Consider the following 20,000-nt stretch of genomic DNA (forward strand, 5'->3'; position numbering starts at 1 on the left):
ATGTGGGTGTTGGGGGGGTAGGGGGGGGGGCAGAGGATGAGAGTTGGGGGGCAGTGTGATATGCTTGTGTAGAACTGGGGTGGGGGCAGGATTAGCTGGATTAGGCCCCTCTCAGCCAGACCCCCTGAAGGGACGAGGAAGACCCCCAAACCAGATCACCTCTCTGCGCCCCTGACCCCACTAACCACCCTGACAGCCCCATACGCTCCAGGGCTATGTCTCTTGGCGCATCCCTCTCCCTCTATCTATCCCTCCTTCCTTCCCATAGCTCTTTATCCATCCCTTCTTACACATTAGTCTCTCCGTTGTAGGCCTATCCCTCTTCTACATATCTGTCCTTTTTGGCCCCTCATCTAGGTTTGCATGTATGTACACACACCTGCACTACGCGCTCGCACACACACAGACACGCACACGCACGCGCGTACGCACGCACACATACACAAACATACCTCAGCAGAAAACAGACTATGTGTGGGTAGAAAGAGAGCAGAGACCCTATCTGGCCAACACCAATCATCTCCTCATCTCCCAACTCCTCTGTAATCACTCCCTCCTTCTTCTCTGCCTGTCCTTCTTAGAGAGAGAAATGGGGGATAGGGTGTGTGAGGAGAAGGTGACAGGAGAGAAAGAGAGAGAGAGAGAGAGAGGTGCTCTGACCTGCAGCTGTAGCACAATGTCACCCCCCCACCACCACCACCACTACCACCCCTAGCACCCCCCCCATCCCGACCCCTGACACAAATGTGACACCCCAGCTGCCAGTTCCTCCCCCCTACATTACCATATGTATGGCCCCCTCACCCCTAATTATGCTAATCACCTGTCCGGCCTTGCTAGCCCTGAAATGGGTGTATTTAGCAGTCGGCTGGCTCCCAATGCTGCTTCCCCTGGGCCCGAGGTGTACATTCACACACTGCTCAATGGGCAGATTCTTCCACGTTGCTGCCTTCATTCAGGTCCCCCTCCTTGCCCCGCCATCAGCCCCCAAAAAACCCTATTCAAGTTCACTGGATTTGCACTGCAACTAGAAAAAAAGTAAGGAACGCTAAGGGAGACACAGAGAGAGAGAGAGTGTGTCTGTGTGTGTGTGTGTGTGTGTGTGTGTGTGTGTGTGTGTGTTATGCGCTGTGGAGGTGGTGTGTGTGTGCTTCAACCAAAACACTCGAGATGTCGGGCAAAATGATATATCAATTGAGGGGTGAAAGACAAAACCAAGGGGACAAGAGATTTCATTTCCAAAGCTTTGAGATGGGAGTCTCCTTTCTGAGCAGAGATGGAGGAGGAGGCCTCTCTCTCTCTCGTCCGCCACAATAGCCATGGCTTCTCTGTCTGATGAGACAGGATGACCTCACCAACACACAGTCCACTCCATGACGACAGCCACCACTGCATCAGAACAGGACTACTGTGAAAGAGACAGACTTACTTATGCAAGAAGAATATATATTTTTCCCCCTAAACATCAGGTATTGATTTTGAAACATGGTCTAATGTCAATAAAAAAGGAAAATTGTTTTGAACATACGCTATAGGAGATTTTTTTTTGCCTGCGGCAATAACACTGCACAACTCCTTCTCTGGCTGGCTCCATCTGGGATCATCAGAGTCAGGCTGGGGGATGTTACATTGAACCTACTGTATGAGGTCCCAATTGTCTATTGGTTTATCTTTGTTTTGTATTTTGATCTCATTTATTTTAGTCTATTAATTGTCACTTTATTTAGTTGTTTTGTGGTTGGAGCTGCTGAAACACCTGAATTTCCCTATCTGTGTATCTATGTATCTAATATGTATAGAGACCCATTAAATGGGGGTGGGGGTAACTTCTCCAGTAAAAAATATTGCATTCAGTTCCCCTCTCAAAGCGGATTTCTCTTGGTGCCTATCGAATACGACCCAGGTGAGCCCCTCTCTCCTACCGCCTGTCCTGTAGTGTGATTGGCCGAGAGCCCAGCCATAACACACCGTGACATGAGCCAGAGCAGCCAATCTCAGGCAGCCATCTCTTTTCTTGTCATTTCCTGGAAAGATGGCCTCTGATTCCAGGTATCCCAGAATCACACATTCCACAGGACCCCACAGCACCGGGGGAATGCTGCCGAGTGTGAGGTGGGGGGGGGGGGGTCACGTTACAAACTGCTCCGCGGCGGGGTCACAAGGTGTTCCTGTTTGGGAGCCTCGCCCTGGTTATCTTGTTGCGTTCTGACAGCCCGTCTCCTCCGTGGCTCAGACAGTGGGCTGGATCACAACAGTACGGTTGTTGGGGGCGACATACCTGACCCGTTTTTTTTTGGGGCTGGCACCTCAAAATGCTGTCACTTCTGCAACACTGGGTTGTATTCACTATGAATGATTCACTATGAATACAACCCAATGTTGTTCCTACAGAGGTGACAGCATTTGGAACAAACCTGCTTCACTAAAGATTCCTGCATTCCAATTCCAATACAATTCCCACGGTACTATTCAACAATATTATGGTGAAGCAGGTTTGTTGCTGCGCCAGCTGAATAGGGGACTACTGTTTCCCATTACCAGGCGATTACAACGCAATGAGTGATTCACCTCGGTAGGTCTACGATGTAGCGACATGTTCCATGTTACTACAGTCAAAACAGCAGGACCCCACAGGTATCGAGACTCGAGACTCAGTCAGTACACTTTATCATCCGGGAAGAAAAAAATACAGTTAAAAAGTATCACCAAAAATATATTTCAAAAGTATGAAACTAAATCACTTGATTTCCTGGCCACACCTCCGTTTTGTGTGGGGTGGTTTATTTTGGCTGTGACATGTGTATGTGTGATCTCTCCTTCTCTCTCCTGCTTCTCTCTCTCTCTCACACACACACACACACACACACACACACACACCTCAGTCACAGACAGAGCGAGAGCACTCCTGCTCGTGTCAGACGTCAGCTCAAGCCCCAGCTCCCAGTACTGCCGGCCCTGCAGCCAAAACACAAACACACTACAGCTACTATACTCCTTCTCCTTCCCTCCCCCTCTCTGCTGTTTCTCCCTCTCCCCGCCCCTCTGGCCGCCAGCGTTGGGAGGGAGGGGAGTGAAGGAGAGGAAAGGGGAGGAGGGAGGGAAGGAGGGAGGGAGGGCAGACCACCCTGCTCTCATGGCAAGGCTGAGTGTTTACATTGCCGTGCCTCACTCTGTAATACATCTGGCATTCTGGGGCCACTCTCCCCTGCGAGAGGGGGGAGGGAGGGAGGGAGGGGCACAGGGGGAGGGGGCTAGGGTAAAGAGACCTTTTCGGCAGAGAGGAAAAGTGGGGGATAGGGAAGAGAGAGAGAGGGAGAGAGAGAGAGAGAGGGAGGGAGAAAGAGAGGGAGAGGGGGAGGGGTAGTGCTGGAGCAGTCTCTTGCGGTCGGTCATTCGCAGGGCTCTGGTTTTTGAATAAGAGCGTCTAAAAGAATGCAGAATGTAAACAGAGCGCTTGGAGGCATCTCAGGATGTCGTTTGTGAATGGGAGTCCGTCTACCTCTGGAGCGCGCACACACACACGCGTGCGCACACACACACACACGCACACATACTAGTGAACTATTACAACTTATTTCAACTTTACTTTGCAATATAAGTAATTGTAAAGTAAACTTTTTTTTCTTTAAGTGGTGATGTAAAACGTTTCCAAGCGGAGGTATAAGTCCGTTTACACCAGCACCGCCATGATGTTTTCCCCACACTAAATCCTTCAGCAGCAAGCCTGCACATTTCATCAACTCGTAAAGTTAAACACAACATTCTGGAATGTTATTCATAGAGAGGCTTAGGCCTGTTTGGAGTGAATTGATAAACAAATTTACAGTGTAATCGAGTCCAGTTTCGAGTGTGTGTGTGGGTGAGTGAGATGAGTATATTGCGTGTTCTGTTAGAAAATCAACATTTGCGTATGTTTGATTGGTTGCGTCTGCTAAATGAAAGCGGATGGAGAGAGACAGAGAATAATATGAGTAAAGGGAGGGAGAGAGAGAGAGAGAGTGAGAGTGAGAGAGAGAGAGAAAGAGAGAATAATTTGAGTAAAGGGGAGGGGAGAGGCTTGGATGGCAAGGGGAGGGCGGCAGAAATAGCCTGCCTTGCCAGCCCCATTCAACCACCTCCTCACTCCAACAGAACCGAAAACCCAGAGAGGGGTCTGGTGTGTGTGTGTGTGTGTGTGCGTGTGCGTGTGTGTGTGTGTGTGCGTGTGTGTGTGTGTGCACGCGCGTGTGCGTGTTAACTCCCATACACATCAAAAACTTGGGATAATTCAATCATGGAAACCACAATCCTCTCAATAGAGAAAAGCCACATTCTGAAGCCTCTTCCTCCTCCTCCCCCTCCTCCTCGTCTTCTTCCACATGAAAGGGTGACAAGGCCTTTTGCGGCATGCACACAACATTACACAGCTCTCTAACTCTCCACTACAACCAGTAAGACAACAAGGCCACCACTAACTCAGCTCAGCTAAGCTTTCCTACAGTCCGGATAGCAGGCAGACCAACATGACGCACATTAGTGAAATGACGCTACACTTTGTAAAGCATACATCAGACACCCAATACACACACACACACACACACACACACACACACACACACACACACACCAGCAATACAATACATTGCGACATCAATACAGTTGTCTGCGCAATCGCTGTTAAACTAATCCCAACAGTCATTAGTCTTGATAAACTTAATTCCGATTGTTGATAGCTATAATTGTTGACAGATATGTTGCAATAAACACAGATAGATCCAAAAAATCTGACTCAGATAAAATCAGACTGCCCTCTGCTGGAGGGACAAGAGTCAATGGACACACACACACACACACACGCACTCCTGAAACATGAAACACACACTCGCTTAAAAACACGCTCGCACTCCCAGCAGACACAAACAACTACAGGGTCTACTGGTGACAGCTGCTGTCCCGGTGGCCTTCCTCCCCTCTCCTCCTCTCTCCCTGTTTCTCTCTTTCCTTTCTCTCTCTCTCTCTCTCTCTCTCTCTCTCTCTCTCTCTCTCTCTCTCTCTCTCTCTCTCTCTCTCTCTCTCTCTCTGTCTTTGCTTTCCTCCACTTCTACCCCTCTCTATGTCTCTTTCATTCCCTCCATCCCTCCGTCTGTCTGCTGGGAGACCTCACTCTTCACCAGGGCCACAGGGTGAGTATCAGGTGAGGTTTTAAATAGCGGAGCCTCCAATCAATGACCTCAGACCCCTGGAGGCCTGGCCTCTGGCCCCTGGCCCCACCCTAGAGAGGAGAGGAGAGGACGGGAGGGGAGAGGGGGAGGGGAGAGGAGAGGAAGGGAGAGGAGAGGAGGGGGGGGGGAGAGGAAGGGTGAGGAAGGGAGAGGAAGGGTGATGAGAGGAGGAGAGAGGGGGGAAGGGAGGGAAGAGGAGAGGAAGGATGAGGAGATGAGAGGAGAGAAGAGGGGAGGAGAGGAGGGGAAGGGTGAGGAAGGGAGAGGAGATGAGAGGAGGGAAGAGTAAGGGTATGGGTAAAGAAGGGAGAGGAGAGGAGAAGAGAGGAGGGTAAGGCAGAGGAAGGGAGAGGAAAGATTGCTTATAGTATACAGTAGATGGCAGGGGCGCTGGGGGAGGTCATGGCAGCCCACCCAGGCCAGGAGGGAAGGCCATCCCAACACCACAGCACCAGCCTTTCACAAGACCTGCAGTCCATTACCCACGACTTAGCCCTGGACCCAATCTCCTCGACCCACTCTTGTCCAAACTCTCTCACCCTCACCCCCCAGCCCTATAGCCCCTCTCTCACCCCCCAGCCCCACAGTCCCATAGCCCCTCTCTCTCTCTCACCCTCACCCCCCAGCCCTATAGCCCCTCTCTCACCCCCCAGCCCCACAGTCCCATAGCCCCTCTCTCACCCCCCAGCCCCAGCACCACAGCCCTACAGACCCTCTCTCTCTCATTCCCCAGCCCCAGACCCTCTCTCTCTCTCTCACCCCCCAGCACCAGACCCTCTCTCTCTCTCTCTCTCTCACCCCCCAGCCCCAGACCCTCTCTCTCTCTTATCCCCCAGCCCCAGACCCTCTCTCTCTCTCTCACCCCCCAGCACCAGACCCTCTCTCTCTCTCTCTCTCTCACCCCCCAGCCCCAGACCCTCTCTCTCTCTCCCCCCAGCCCCAGACCCCCTCTCTCTCTCATCCCCCAGCCCCAGACCCTCTCTCTCTCTCTCACCCCCCAGCCCCAGACCCTCTCTCTCTCATTCCCCAGCCCCAGCCCCTCTCTCTCTCTCTCTCACCCCGCAGCACCAGACCCTCTCTCTCTCTCTCACCCCCCAGCCCCAGACCCTCTCTCTCTCTCTCTCTCTCTCTCATTCCCCAGCCCCTCTCGGCACACAGGGCAAGCGAGGGGCCGGCCTACAGGAAGGCCAATGTTTACGCGATACTGTTTTAATTAGAGTCAGCCGGCGCTGCTATTTTCTTTACAATTTGGCCTGTGTTTGTGTTAACCTAGAATGCCAAGGGATGGCTCCACTTTCCAACCACTATAAGGAGGAACTTTTAGTTGTTGTTTTTTTTCTTCCTTTGACAACTCTGCTGTAGAGAAATCAAGCTGCTGACATTAAAAGTGGCAGATAATTACTGCAACCATAAAGTACAGAGAGCATATGGAAAATAATATAAAGTATCCGAAGTGTGTAGTAAGCTAAGTAAGAGGGCAGCCATATTAGGGGAAGGGGGAGAGGAGAGAGTCCACAATACTACAACTTCCTGTTATGGCTTGCCACTTCCTGTTTGTGGCCTAATCCAGATAAACCGACAGTGCTTATCTCCAGAATGCGTGTGTGTGTGTGTGATCTGGACAGAATACACAAGCGGTCATTCAACAAATGCGTTTTGCGGCCAAATGGATTCAAAGCTTCGCACCACAAGGGCACAACAAAACTCATGTGTGGTTGCGTTTGAAGGCTGAAACAGTCCATTCTTTGTGAATGGAAACTCTCCATCCGTCAGTTTGTCGAATAAACAGAGCTTCCTGTGTCTAAGTGTTTACGAGGAGGAGTACTGGGCAAATACTGAGTGAAGAGAGGCGATCCTAACAAACGCTTGGACACGTGAGGATTCTAGCATAAACAGAGCCGAGGACAGAACAGTCCAGAACTAATGAACTGGTAGGATGGACCCTAAGTACAAACATAGCAGGTGACGAAAGACAGTATGAGATCACCAATGCAGCCAACTCCACTATGTTCCAGTGAGAAATCTGTTATGTGGTGTGGGGGTGTGTGTGTGTGTGTCTGTGTGTGTGTGTGTGTGTGTGTGTGTGTGTGTGTGTGTGTGTGTGTGTCAGTGTGCGTGTGTGTGTGTGTTTGTCAGTGTGCGTGTGTGTGTCAGTGTGTGTGTGTCAGTGTGTGTGTGTGTGTGTGTGTCAGTGTGTGTGTGTCAGTGTGCGTGTGTGTGTGTGTCAGTGTGCGTGTGTGTGTGTGTGTGTGTGTGTGTGTGTGTGTGTGTGTGTGTGTGTCCTAACAGCCAGAGCTTCCCGGTGGGGTCGTCAGGAGGTCACCTATGGAGGACGGGTCCAAATGAAACATAAACAGACGTCTTCTCCTCTACTCCTCTACTCCTCTACCCCCCCCACCCCCCGTCCCCCCCATCCCCCCCGTCCCTCTTCCTCTCATAGACGATGGGCCAGTCCCCCCTGCACGGCCCAGTGCAACGTTCCACTGTCCAGGCAGAACTAATCTATCCCTCAGCTGTGCAGCCTAATCTAAACAAACACATCTCTCTGAACCAGCATCTGGAACCCGTCACGTACTGGGACCTGGGAACACACCACAGCCCACTGTGTGTGCGAGCATGTGAGTGTGTGAGAGAGAGAGAGAGAGAGAGAGAGAGAGAGAGAGAGAGAGAGAGAGAGAGAGAGAGAGAGAGAGAGAGAGAGAGAGAGAGAGAGAGAGAGAGAGAGAGAGAAAGAGAGTGTGTGTGTGTATGAAGATGTGTACAAAGAGCAGCCACTACAGACATTTATGGAAACAGCCTAAAAGTAATGGATAAATAGCAAGTGTGTGTGTTCTGTGTTGCGCACATTTGAGTATGTGTGTCTAATGTGCACAAGGTCCAAAGGAAGGATCTGAGTAAAAGTAGGTACTGTCTCAGAGGTCAAACTGGCTACCGCTCACCCCCATGTTACACTGCTGTTGACAGGTGTGTGTTTGTGTGTGTGAGGCACCATAAAACTGGCTAAGACCAGGAAGTGTCCAGGGTAGGAGAAACAACTGGATGCTGTTTTACCAATGTGTTGAGCCACTTAGTTACACCATCATCACATTATGTTTTAATGTCACAGTAAAACATAATAGTGCAGCTGGCCTTCAAAGATCCAACATGAACACTTTCAGAACACCTGCATAAGATTTGTGAAGGGATTTGTGACAAAAACTAAAATATATATATATACATATATATTATTTTATTTTTTATTTTACTTTAAAATGTTATTTATGTTGAATATGGGTGTTACAACACAGTATTAACATGTTATGTAACTTAAAGTAGTAGCTACAGCACTACATGATCAGAGGGCTCAGGGCTTGACTGTCCCTTGCTGAGTGAGCTGCAGGCAACGCTACTGCGCCTGCGCGGTGGATTAGAAGACCACGCTCTGTCAAAGCCGATGGCACGCAAGGCAAACCCGAGGACTTGGCTCAAGGAAAGAGAAATAAGTTGTATTTCTGCCGACGTGTTCAGTGTTCATTTCGTGGTCTAATCTACTATAGTACCATTTGTACTGACTGCGTAAATAAATCGGCCAATAACAACACACACTGCACACCAAAAATAGATTATGTTAAACAAAACAACCATAACTGTGAGGCTTTATTCTAACAAAAGTCTGAGTTGACTGTAACCATGTTTTTCAAACAGCTTCTATTCCACACAAAAAAGTGAATTGATTATCCATTCGTTACTCAAATACCCATGTATGTAACTGCTGGAATGTAGATCAAAGGAGAGGGGGAAAAAAACTGCCCCTCCCCCTTACCCCAAAATCACCACCCATACTCAAAGCCCGCTTTCCCCCAAAAATATACTTATTCTGTATAAAGTATTTCTGAGAAGAATAGAATGTATTAAAGTTTCAGATGGTCTACTTTGTAAACATGCGTTTCTGTCCGCACTCCGCATTTTCCCTTCAGCCGAGACAAATCTTTTTGGAAAGTTGAGAGCTGTCCAAAACGGGACCACACACAGTCTCCGAGCTGTGCGCGGATCACATTCAACTGCTGGGGGCAGGCAGACACACACACACACACACACACACACACACACACACACACACACACACACACACACACACACACACACACACGCACACAGAACACACACACACACGCGCGCGCGCGCACACACTCTTACAAAATGGCGGCTTTGACAAATTTTCCTCTCTCCAAAACCTCTCATGAACTTAATAACAACTTTACTTTCAAGTTACAGAAAATTGTTGCGTAAGTCAGTATTCTTTCTGCGCGCCCATACCGTTAACTGGACGTACCTAAAGCAACAAAAACCATAACATGAAACGAAATAAATGATTTTCAAGTCAGACCTGGCCCCTTGCCAGTCTTCTATACAATAAACAATCCCCCCAGTTTGTTTGGCAGACCCCCCAGCCCTCTCCACTCCCACCCAACCCCATCCTTCTCCATACTTTGTTTATTCTTTAAAAATGAACAACATACGATATTATTTCATAAAATAAGGATCAAAACAATAAGCAAAGAGAGTTTCTTACCTTCTACCCAGAGTTTCTCCACGTCGGTCTCCAAATTAGCTGCCCGTAAGCCGACAGCGAAAGCTCCGAATATCAAGAGGCCCACAACCAAAAACTTTCCGCAGTTCTTTTGTATGTAACAGCCCAACTTAAACAAGAGTCTCTGGAACTTCGCTCTCAGCCATAGCGGTGCTTTCCTTCCAGTCGCCTTCCCCTGCGACAAGAGAAAGTCCCCATATTACTACCCAAACAATTGATGCATTGATCAATCCACCCAGTAATCAATCAATATGTTCATCATTCATATGCTTAATGTTATAGTAAGAGGACTTTGTTAAATACACAATAATAGACGCGTATTGGACCGATGTGTGGTGAGAGGACTTCGTTAAAATAAACATATAGGCGCATATTGGATCGAAGTGGGTTAAACGACATGTTCATTGATATATGATTAGGTTAAGATGATTAACACAAATGCATAACACACTATTAGTTACATGTCAATAGCCGGTTGAATGTATGCCTTCCTAAGCGACAATGACTAATAGTGATAATGAGGGCAATATGTGCACTGTGATTAGGCCTGCTACTAGGCTCCATCACTGTTGACTGTTCTGCACATCAACGTCAGTGTTATTCTGGCCAAAAGGACCGCGGTCGGACCTCCTACGTAGAGGGAGGAAAGGAGATAGTGAGCGAGCCAGAGGCATGAGAAGCGGTTTGGGATGATAGGCAGTCATACTTTTTTTGTTTCTCTCTGTCACACACACACACACACACACGCGCGCGCGCGCGCACACACGCACACACGCACACACACACATACACACACACACACACACGCGCGCGCACACACACACACACACAGGGAAAGAGCGCAGCATGGCCAGCAGTCACTGGCTGACACAGTGTAACAGCGCGCGAGACTCGATACATTGTATCATATTATGATATTCATATTAACCCCCCCAAAAAAGTGCACGTGGGCTTTTACGCGGCCGAAAAACCCACACACCACACCACACAATTCCATTCCCATAGAGCAGCCTGTGTGATCTGAGTCGGGGAGTGGAGTAGCCATCACGGAGGGAGTTACGACAATATTTGTGAACGGAAGAGGGCAGCCACATGGATTTTTGCTTTAGCAAAGAGAACGGAGAACGACTCCCCCAGTAAAGATAATATCGCACAAACGTCTGGGCAGTTAAAAGGTGTGCAACTTTAAGTCCAAATACAGCAAAGCGAGAAGGTAATTGAGACACTTAAATTGTGCTTAAGTTGAATATTCACTATGGATCGGGTGACCGTTATCAAAACTGTTTCCACGCTATAACTATTGGGAAGATTAGACTACACTACAACATGACACTTAATATTTCCGAAACTGATTTGAAGGAAACACAGGGAAAGCACATTCGTATTACATAGTAAGAAACATAGCCTATTCAATAACAGCCTACTCTCAAACACTCTCCCTCTGCCCAGCCCGGGACGGGTCTGTAGCTATCCCGTTACCTAGCGACTTCAAAGTTGGTTTGTTTCATTGCAATACAACCTCAACCACAGAATCCCACACTATCATGTAAAAGAAAGGGCACCTCGGATATTTGTTGCAATGCAAAAGCTGCATCGCAGTAACTCGGACGCTGCAAATAATCCAAATCCGGCGCTGTTATGCGATAGTTCCCCCTGGTCCTCCGCGTTATCCTCGGCCGATCGGGGTCCCTATTTTCCTGCTCGAAGGAGGCATCAGCAGCCGAGGCCATGTTGCGGAGACTGCGCGCTGCTTATCGCTTTCCACGTTATAATATTTCCCCGAAAGCGTGTAGTGATATCCCAAGGCAACAAAGTTTCACTCTCGGTGATCTCACACCCGCAAAGTACATCATACTCCTGTTGGAGACGGCGAGTCAAAGTCTGCGCCTTCCATCCCAACATTTCGTGATCCGGAGGTCTCCACCGCTTCGCACATTTACACCGTTTCTCCAAAAAAAAGAGTTGATTATTTCAAAAAGCGCAAGTGGAAAAAGCGCTTTACGTCTGCAAAACGGCGGCTCGGAGCGTTCGATGGTCGTAGCATTCTGTGTGTTCTATGTGGTCTTCCCCTGGGCCGCGCGACACGGCGAACTCTGAGATTCAATAGATGAGAAAAAAGACCACTCTCCATTTGGAGACAGAGGAGGAGGGGTAAGAGCGAAAAAAGGATCGAAATCCCGCCTCCAGGGCTGTCAGATGGTCGGACTTTCTCGCATCTGATTGGTTCCAGAAGGGCAAAAATTACTCAGCAAACACGACTATTATTAGCTGCTTAGCAACAGCTCACTAAAGTAGAGAGACCACCCAAGCGGATTACCCTCGTGTGTGCGTCTCAAACTTCAGGGGAGCCTTTAGAGAAAGCCAGCCCTCTTGTGCGTTTGCGCGCAACCCAAAGACTGGAGAGTTGTGGTATTCTACACGGAACTACATTACTTTAAGAAGCATTTCTTGAAGAAAACACACGTTGAAGGCAAAGTGCGCAGTCTGTTCGTCTTAGGGGGGCTCAAGGAATGTCAGAACTGCACTTTTTAACTTTGTTTTTTCTTCTTCAACAGGGCCCGATGGTGGTAGCTTGGCCTCAAGTTACAGCCGTTCTGGGGGAGGTCCTATATTTAAGACCGAATGTTATAATGACAGTTTACTGGATTACACTACACAGTGTAAATAAAAACACTTGACAATTCCAAATCTAGGCTACTATTCACCCCGACAGGGGATATATGGCCAATTGTAAATCAAGACCATTGAAATCGAATGTTATTATTGTAGTTTGTTCTCCCTTTTAATGAAAGTGTGTGTATTATTACTTGGTAAACTGCGTTATCTGCGCATGGGAGCTTTTGGATAGGCTATTTCATGTCATAAATGGCCAAAAACGTTGCCATAAAAAAAATCACTGCACATTATCTGTTAAATATTTGACATGAAGAGATTTTAGGGGCCTCCGTCACTCCCTCTCCCCTGAGCAGCCGTGTGTGCTGATGCGTAAAGACATAAAGCCAAACAATGCCCACTTTCCCAATGTCACTGTGCTGCCATGAAGCCACCACCAGCAAGGATCTGCAACAAAGTGATGTCCTCAGTAGTAATCATATCATAAATGAAGAATTGTTGTTGTTTCATAGAGGACAGGCGCCATAGTTTCAACATGACAGTAATTATCAGGTAATTAAAACATCATACACTTGCTCATTTACAATATTTTTTTTAATAGAAAGGCATTTCTCAAGAAAACAAGTTTATAAAGAAGAAAAGCTTCAGATGAGGACAAGAGTTGTATATTTCCTCTAAGCAGGGTATAACCTGGTTTGATGGTTAATAGAACCCACCATAACTCACAATCGGCGCTAAAGCACAGTATAGGTCAATGCTGCTGAAATGACGTCGGCCTACAGGCCATGGCCAACATCCTTGGGCTAATTAGGCCTATCTGTACGTCTAATTAGGCCTATCTGTACGTCTAATTAGGCCTATCTGTGCGTCTATTGTCCATATCTCACGCTGTCTTCCAACAGCGCGAAGAGTCTGTAAAAGTATGTGGCACTGCATCAATATTCATTAATGTCGACTTGGGCCAGAGGCCATGCCCAGTACTTTTGCTCAAAAAGAGACTACAGATAAACAATATCATTTATTACAAAATCTAAATGTACACTTCGACCCTAACTCACTTCATGAATGTGCATTTCATATCAGAACAAAACATATTGAAAGGAGCATAAGTGGCTGGGACATAGACCGTGTCTTAGACAACATATTGCACAGTGTCAGACAGTTATAGGTGCACAAGTGACTTGCAAAAATGTGTATGAGAGAACAAACGCATTGACATAGGCTAATAGTGCAAAGACGATCTGGATACGAGTAGTGAGCCGTCATTTTATTTGAGCATTCATGTACATCGCTCACATCTGTCCATCATGTCGCTCAGAAAGGTTTGGATTTAATAAGTGTGTACACAGATGTAAAAAAGTTAAAGTTAAATATTCTACTATTATTGAGAATGTTGATGGTTTAAATTGATTAAAGATAGCGCATGGAGAGGTAGGTTACAACGTAAATTAAATTGTCTAATCAGATTTGGTTTTTTATTAATCGACAGCCAAATGATTCCCTAAATCATGTACAACAGTCCATATAACTCACCAAAATACCCCAATTAGCGACTGTAACCACTTAGTAGAATAAATATCAGTTTCTCAACCGGCGCGCTAACTAACGCCTGCCAAGATCTCACACCTGGCTATCAAATCGCTCTCCGGCCACCACCGCTCGCCAAACACTTACCATATTCGGTGCAGGACAGGGGAAAGGTTCTGGAGAAATGAATAATATCCGCCCCACGTAGTCTAGCTCACTTATGATGAAGATGACAATATTTGCTTTTTATCAAGACAAAAAAGAGTCCCGCGCGTCGTAATCCGCATTCTGCTAAGTGTTGGAAAGGCTCACAATTACATGCCTGTTCCTATTAACCAGCGGCGCCGTGTCCACGTGGGTGGTCCCGTTCTCAACAGGCAGGACCTATTGCCTGTCACGTGATTAGCCTAAAACTGTAAACACTACCATCACTAGTACTCCCCATCCAACACACGCACACACACACGCACGTACGCACACACGCACACGCACGCACACACACACGCGCGCGCACACACACACACACACACACACACACACACACACACACACACACACACACACACACATCATCATCATCATCATCATTATTGACTGTGTATTTATGATTTATGATGTGATCTGAAAGCAACTATGTTTCTGTTGGGATGTTGATTACCTGTTGAATATCCCACAGCTGCCATCAGGGCTCTGCAAGAGGTGTGTCAGACACTTTTGGAAGATAGGGGAAGCTGGATAGGTGAAGACTGATGAACGCCATGCCAAGACATGTTGATTTCAATAGAACTGTAAGAATTAATATCCAACTTCCAATGTCCTCCAAGAATAGTCAGTTTGCTTTGTATTACCTTACCTTACTCAGATTGAGAGTACACTCACAGTGAATGTAGCAGTGGATGTGATTGCGAAAAGAATATCAGGGAATATTTTTTTTCTTCTTCTTCACAGCACCAAAAGTATTCAGCTAGAGAAGATTGTTCATGTGATGGTAATATAACTAGAGGAGATTGTTCATGTGATGGTAATATAACTAGAGGAGATTGTTCATGTGATGGTAATATAACTAGATGAGATTGTTCATGTGATGGTAATATAACTAGAGGAGATTGTTCATGTGATGGTAATATAACTAGAGGAGATTGTTCATGTGATGGTAATATAACTAGAGAAGATTGTTCATGTGATGGTAATATAACTAGAGGAGATTGTTCATGTGATGGTAATATAACTAGAGGAGATTGTTCATGTGATGGTAATATAACTAGAGGAGATTGTTCATGTGATGGTAATATAACTAGAGGAGATTGTTCATGTGATGGTAATATAACTAGATGAGATTGTTCATGTGATGGTAATATAACGGCATCAAAGCACCGCAGGTGATTGTGGGAACTCGTCCTCACTTTCAAATACTGTAGGAGTTGTAAAGATATGCCAGTAAAAAACCCGAAGGAGATTATATTGTAAGCATCTGTGTTAGATAATTAAATACATATGCATATAGGATGCCAACACCCTTGCCCAAACATGGGCATATTTACTTTTTTATTTATTTATTTTTCATGATCTAATATGTGTCAGATGGGCTTGGTCATCAGGAACAGAGAGCAGTGTTTGTCTTGTCAACCTTTTCACCCACAATTTTCAGGTAGACCATTGGGTTTAGGTGGATTCTGTTGCAAGGTTGTTCATTGGAATAAAGGCTGAAACTTTAAACGTTTCAACAGACCTGCTTTGGTAAATGGGGTCTGTACATGTACAATGGATTCATAGGAAGACCTGTCGATTATGAGTAATTCAGTCTCATCTGTGTTGTAAAGCTATTCCACTTCCTATGAATCTTCCCCAAAAGAAGCTCCCCTCAAAGAAGCCTAACCCATTACTATGTAAAATGTAACAAGCCAAGTCAGGCAAATGGGTTAGTTGTTGTTCGACAAAAACTTTGATGAAGTCACTCCCTAACCCTTCACCACCACCACCAATGAATTGCCAATCCAAAAACTGATTCCTATACGCCTTAAGAAACCTGTGTAGATGTGAGACAATTGGATAGGTGCAGACTGTCAGAGAACAAGGTGGAGCAATGAATTGTCAGGCGGGTAGAAGCAAAGGGTTAGTTTGGGATTGGGCAAGTCTCCCAGAATGACTTCATCGACCAATCACATCCTTCGACCCTTCAGAGGGCCCTTCACACCCCTGGCGGCTGGCGTAAGTCCATGGGAAAAACCCTATTAGTGCATTCACTTATTTATGATTTGCAGGTGGATTACAGTTGAGCAACATGGTGCCAGCGCATGAATATCCTTTTGTCAAGCCTTACACGTTTATGTTGTTTGGTTAATTCTCAAGTTTATCAAGACTCTTGTGTTACACAATATGAATGTATACCATACTATACATCATACATACTGTTGCAGAGATACAGTATAACTATATATCATCTGTCCATTGTGAGACAGTCTCCTAAATGACAGTGTGGTTGCATCATAACGGGACACTCAACATTTGCGATATATTCATTTGTTGTTTTTCATCCCCAAACACAGTTTCTATGATTTTAGGAAGCAAATGTACATTACATACTTCCTTAATACAACATAAAAAAAGGGGGAGATGATAGCTGAGTAACTACATTATTCACACCTTTGTCAACACACTGTGTACACTCCATGATGTTATACTGTAGTCCAAAAAACAGAAGAGTTTCTCAGTTGAGTATAGTCTTGAATGGGAAAGATGGAACAGCTGTGTTCCTGAGGCTAGGTTGGAGAGTGGCACAGTGCGAGCAGGCGGGCACTCGCATCTTAAACTACTCTGAGGGAGAACGTATTAAAAAAAAAAAAAAGGAAAAGAGAGAATGCAAACAAAGCACACCTCTTTATTGGAAACAAATGCACTCAAGATCCCAATTAAGTAAGAATGTCTGCTTTCTCTGCAACCAGAAAGAAAATTAGAGAAAAGAGAACATAGATGCCTGGGAGTGAAGGCTCTTGGTGATTAAAAGATCATGTGATGCGTTCCTTTCATTCAGAAATGCCACAGACAAACCATTGGCCTACAGTACATATGGCTATATTAACATTCCATTGAGAAACCCAAGCTATTTCACACATAGCCTACAGGACTTTAGACATAACTCAGCTCTTTATCTAACAATGGGGATATTTTGGGTTGAAAATAGTAACAGAATGTGTCCAGTTATACAGATCTATAGACTCTTTTACATGTCCGTGAAGGCCTGAATAAGAAATGAACAGTTTAATTCTCCAACATGTATCATCATAACCTAACTCTCGCTACACCTCCTCTGGTGTGCTTCTGGAGATACTATTTGCCAACACATAGGTATCCTCCTTTTCCTATGGCCGCTGCTGCTGCTGCACCCCTGTGGCCCTCCCATCCCCATGGCTGCCGGGGCTCGGTGAAGTGGGGAGTGCCTGCTGTGATGTTTATGTTCCAGCTCAAGGTTGTCCTCAATCATGCAGACCTGTTTGGCAGCTCACAGCACTGCCCACCCTCTGTTTACATCTCCCAATTTCCTCTGCGATCGCGTGGCTTTGTGCACAATCAGAGTGGCTTACAGCAGAGGGTTATTGCTATTCCGCCATTCCACAACAACAAGAGGAGAAAATGATGCCAGTACACTGTAACGCGATACAAGAGAAACGCCGGTGTCCAACTCAATCAAAACCGGTAACTGGGAAGTTGAAGGAAAACGTCTTTGAGCAGGAATGTATGTCTGAATGTATTTGAGTTGAGTTTTTTGTAAACACTGTTGTGTTGAATAAATGAATCAAATCATGCTTTCTAGCTGGAAAGGAAGTATGGATACTTTTAACATGTTCTAGTAGCCAGGTTACTGGGTTTGATCAAATAGGGCCCTTAAGAGTGTGTGCCATACTTATTATGAGTGTGCATGCCACAGCTAGTCATGCTGCATAGAGAGTGAGAGAAAGAGTGCAAAAGAGAAAGCATGAGAGAGAAGTTGCTGTTAATGAGCTGTTAGGATGTCGTATGACTTTATCTGTCCTAATTGTTATCATCCTCTTCTTCTCTCTGTGTGTCTTAGGTCTGTAGTGGACAATGTTGGAGCTGGCTGATATTTAGACAAGGCAGAGGTCTGTTCTACAGAGCTGGCCTGCCAAGCTGTAATTTTTGGAAGTGAGTTCAGCCTCCAACGTTAACAGGAAATGTGTTCTGCACTGAATGTATATACTCGGCTCTTGACAAATAAGCAAAATAATACAATATCAATGCTGTGGCTCCACACATGCAGGAACAGGACCTGCTTTTCAACAGATTCATTTTTCCAAGTGCTCTGAAGAGAGGTAGAGTGGTTTCTCTTGTGTGTCTTACAGATGTTCATACCTACATTTACATGTCTTGAAAGTTCTAGGTTTTTGCTGCATCACCTTCATTTTGTTGTTTTCTTTATGTAACAAGAATGTGCACTTGAAAGGTAAAGTATTTAAGTTGATAATAAACATTGTGTTATCAAGGTTTTGGAACCTTACAAAGGAACATTGATTTTGCACACTGTTTCTCACCACATTAGAACAATGTTCTCTAAATGGCTACATTTCCAAGATGGCCATTTTTTATTAACTTTTTGAGCAGGAAACTAAATGTTAACCAAAGTTCTGAAAATGTACTAGGACACACACACACACACACACACACACACACACACACAGGTCCAAACAAAAGACCTGGCTATTGGTTTAAACAGTAAACGTTTAGCAGAGGCCACATGCCGTTAGGCTCAAGTAGGTCTTACTGTGAGCCCCTTGGAAAAACTGACACATAAAGAGGTGAATGAACACAACCTCAGTCCCATAAGCTGTCCAGACCTCCATTTACTTACTCAGACCTCCTATTCAGATGACTCCTCTTAACAATGGCGGGAACGGTTACCGTCATGAATGGAATTCAACCCCATAAACTTCAGCATCCATTAAAATAAAAAAACTCTTTAAAGACACCGAGAATGTTTGTTGACACAATACCTTATTTTCCCATAGCTACCCAGTACATTGTGTTGATAGTGTCAACAATCGTTGTTTCATTGTTCAATTTATGATACTTGTTTCATAAATTGATGTATGTCAAATGTTTTAAATGAAAAAAATAAAGCCAAAATGTCAGGATTGTATCAGTGTAATCCTCCATGTGTAACAGTTTACAATTCCTGGATAATGGTCCCATTAACAATGATGAAATGGTGTCCCTAATAGCACAAATCGTCCAATTAAAGGATTCTGTTTATAAAGTCCACATTGGCCTCTAAAAGCACATGATGTATTCTGAAATTCAAACATTGACCAATAGAGGAATGGCTAAGTACCATAAAGGTAAACAATGGCATTCAATGGGAGGAATATTTATATTTGTTATTTTGTTTATTAATCTTTCTTTTCTTTTACCAAGAAGTCTGGTATGGTTTGATATTCTTTTCAGAGAGAGACCTGGCAAGACATCAGCAAGGAAAAAACATCAAAGGTGTAGACCTACATAGACCACAACAATACAGGACACTCCACACATATAGGCAATGAAATATACAGTACATAGAAGCATTGTGTAACAGCTTTGTGATTGTGAATGGAGCTTTGTGATTGTGAATGTTCAACTTGGTCTCCATTGGTCATCTCGTTCATACAGCTACATCCATTACGGATTCACCCATCAAGAATAGGATGTATCCATCATGTACAGGTGGACAGAAACACATCTTCTGTACTTATATCATGCTAGTCAATTATGCTTTTATTTACATCACTTGTCATGGACATCAAACATTTTCCTGTAACTTTAGCTCCTTGGAAACATGCATTTGTACAGCTGTGATGGATGCTGGATGAGTGCATCTCTGAACAGGCTCACAGAGTAGGATGAAGTTGTTCCCTAGATGCCGATCTCAAGTCAGTGATGCATGGCATCACTGACTTGGCTCCTTGTACAGTAAGGACTAAAGCACTCAATGACACACCACAAACATCTGCTAGGACCACACTGTCAGTTCAACACATTCAATACACTCTGAAAAAAAGAGACAAATAGATTCACCACCTGAAAATGAGTTCTGCTCA

At 45.5% G+C, this 20,000-nt stretch overlaps 1 protein-coding gene across 1 annotated transcript in view; it reads right to left on the bottom strand.

Annotated features, from left to right (window-relative positions):
* ptch1 (patched 1) overlaps positions 1-11,501 on the bottom strand; it is a gene marked incomplete at its 5' end in the record, with an annotated part of 46,166 nt that extends 34,665 nt beyond the window's left edge. Inside the window, 2 exons of the mRNA XM_080530481.1 lie at positions 9,754-9,946; positions 11,334-11,501. Coding sequence (XP_080386607.1) covers positions 9,754-9,946; positions 11,334-11,501 — 361 coding nt within the window. The remainder of the gene's footprint in view (positions 1-9,753; positions 9,947-11,333) is intronic.
* Positions 11,502-20,000: the final 8,499 nt, after the last annotated feature.

The sequence above is a fragment of the Nansenia antarctica genome (genome assembly GCF_963989245.1).
Source record: "Nansenia antarctica genome assembly, chromosome: 5".
Classification (NCBI taxonomy): Eukaryota; Metazoa; Chordata; class Actinopteri; order Argentiniformes; family Microstomatidae; genus Nansenia; species Nansenia antarctica.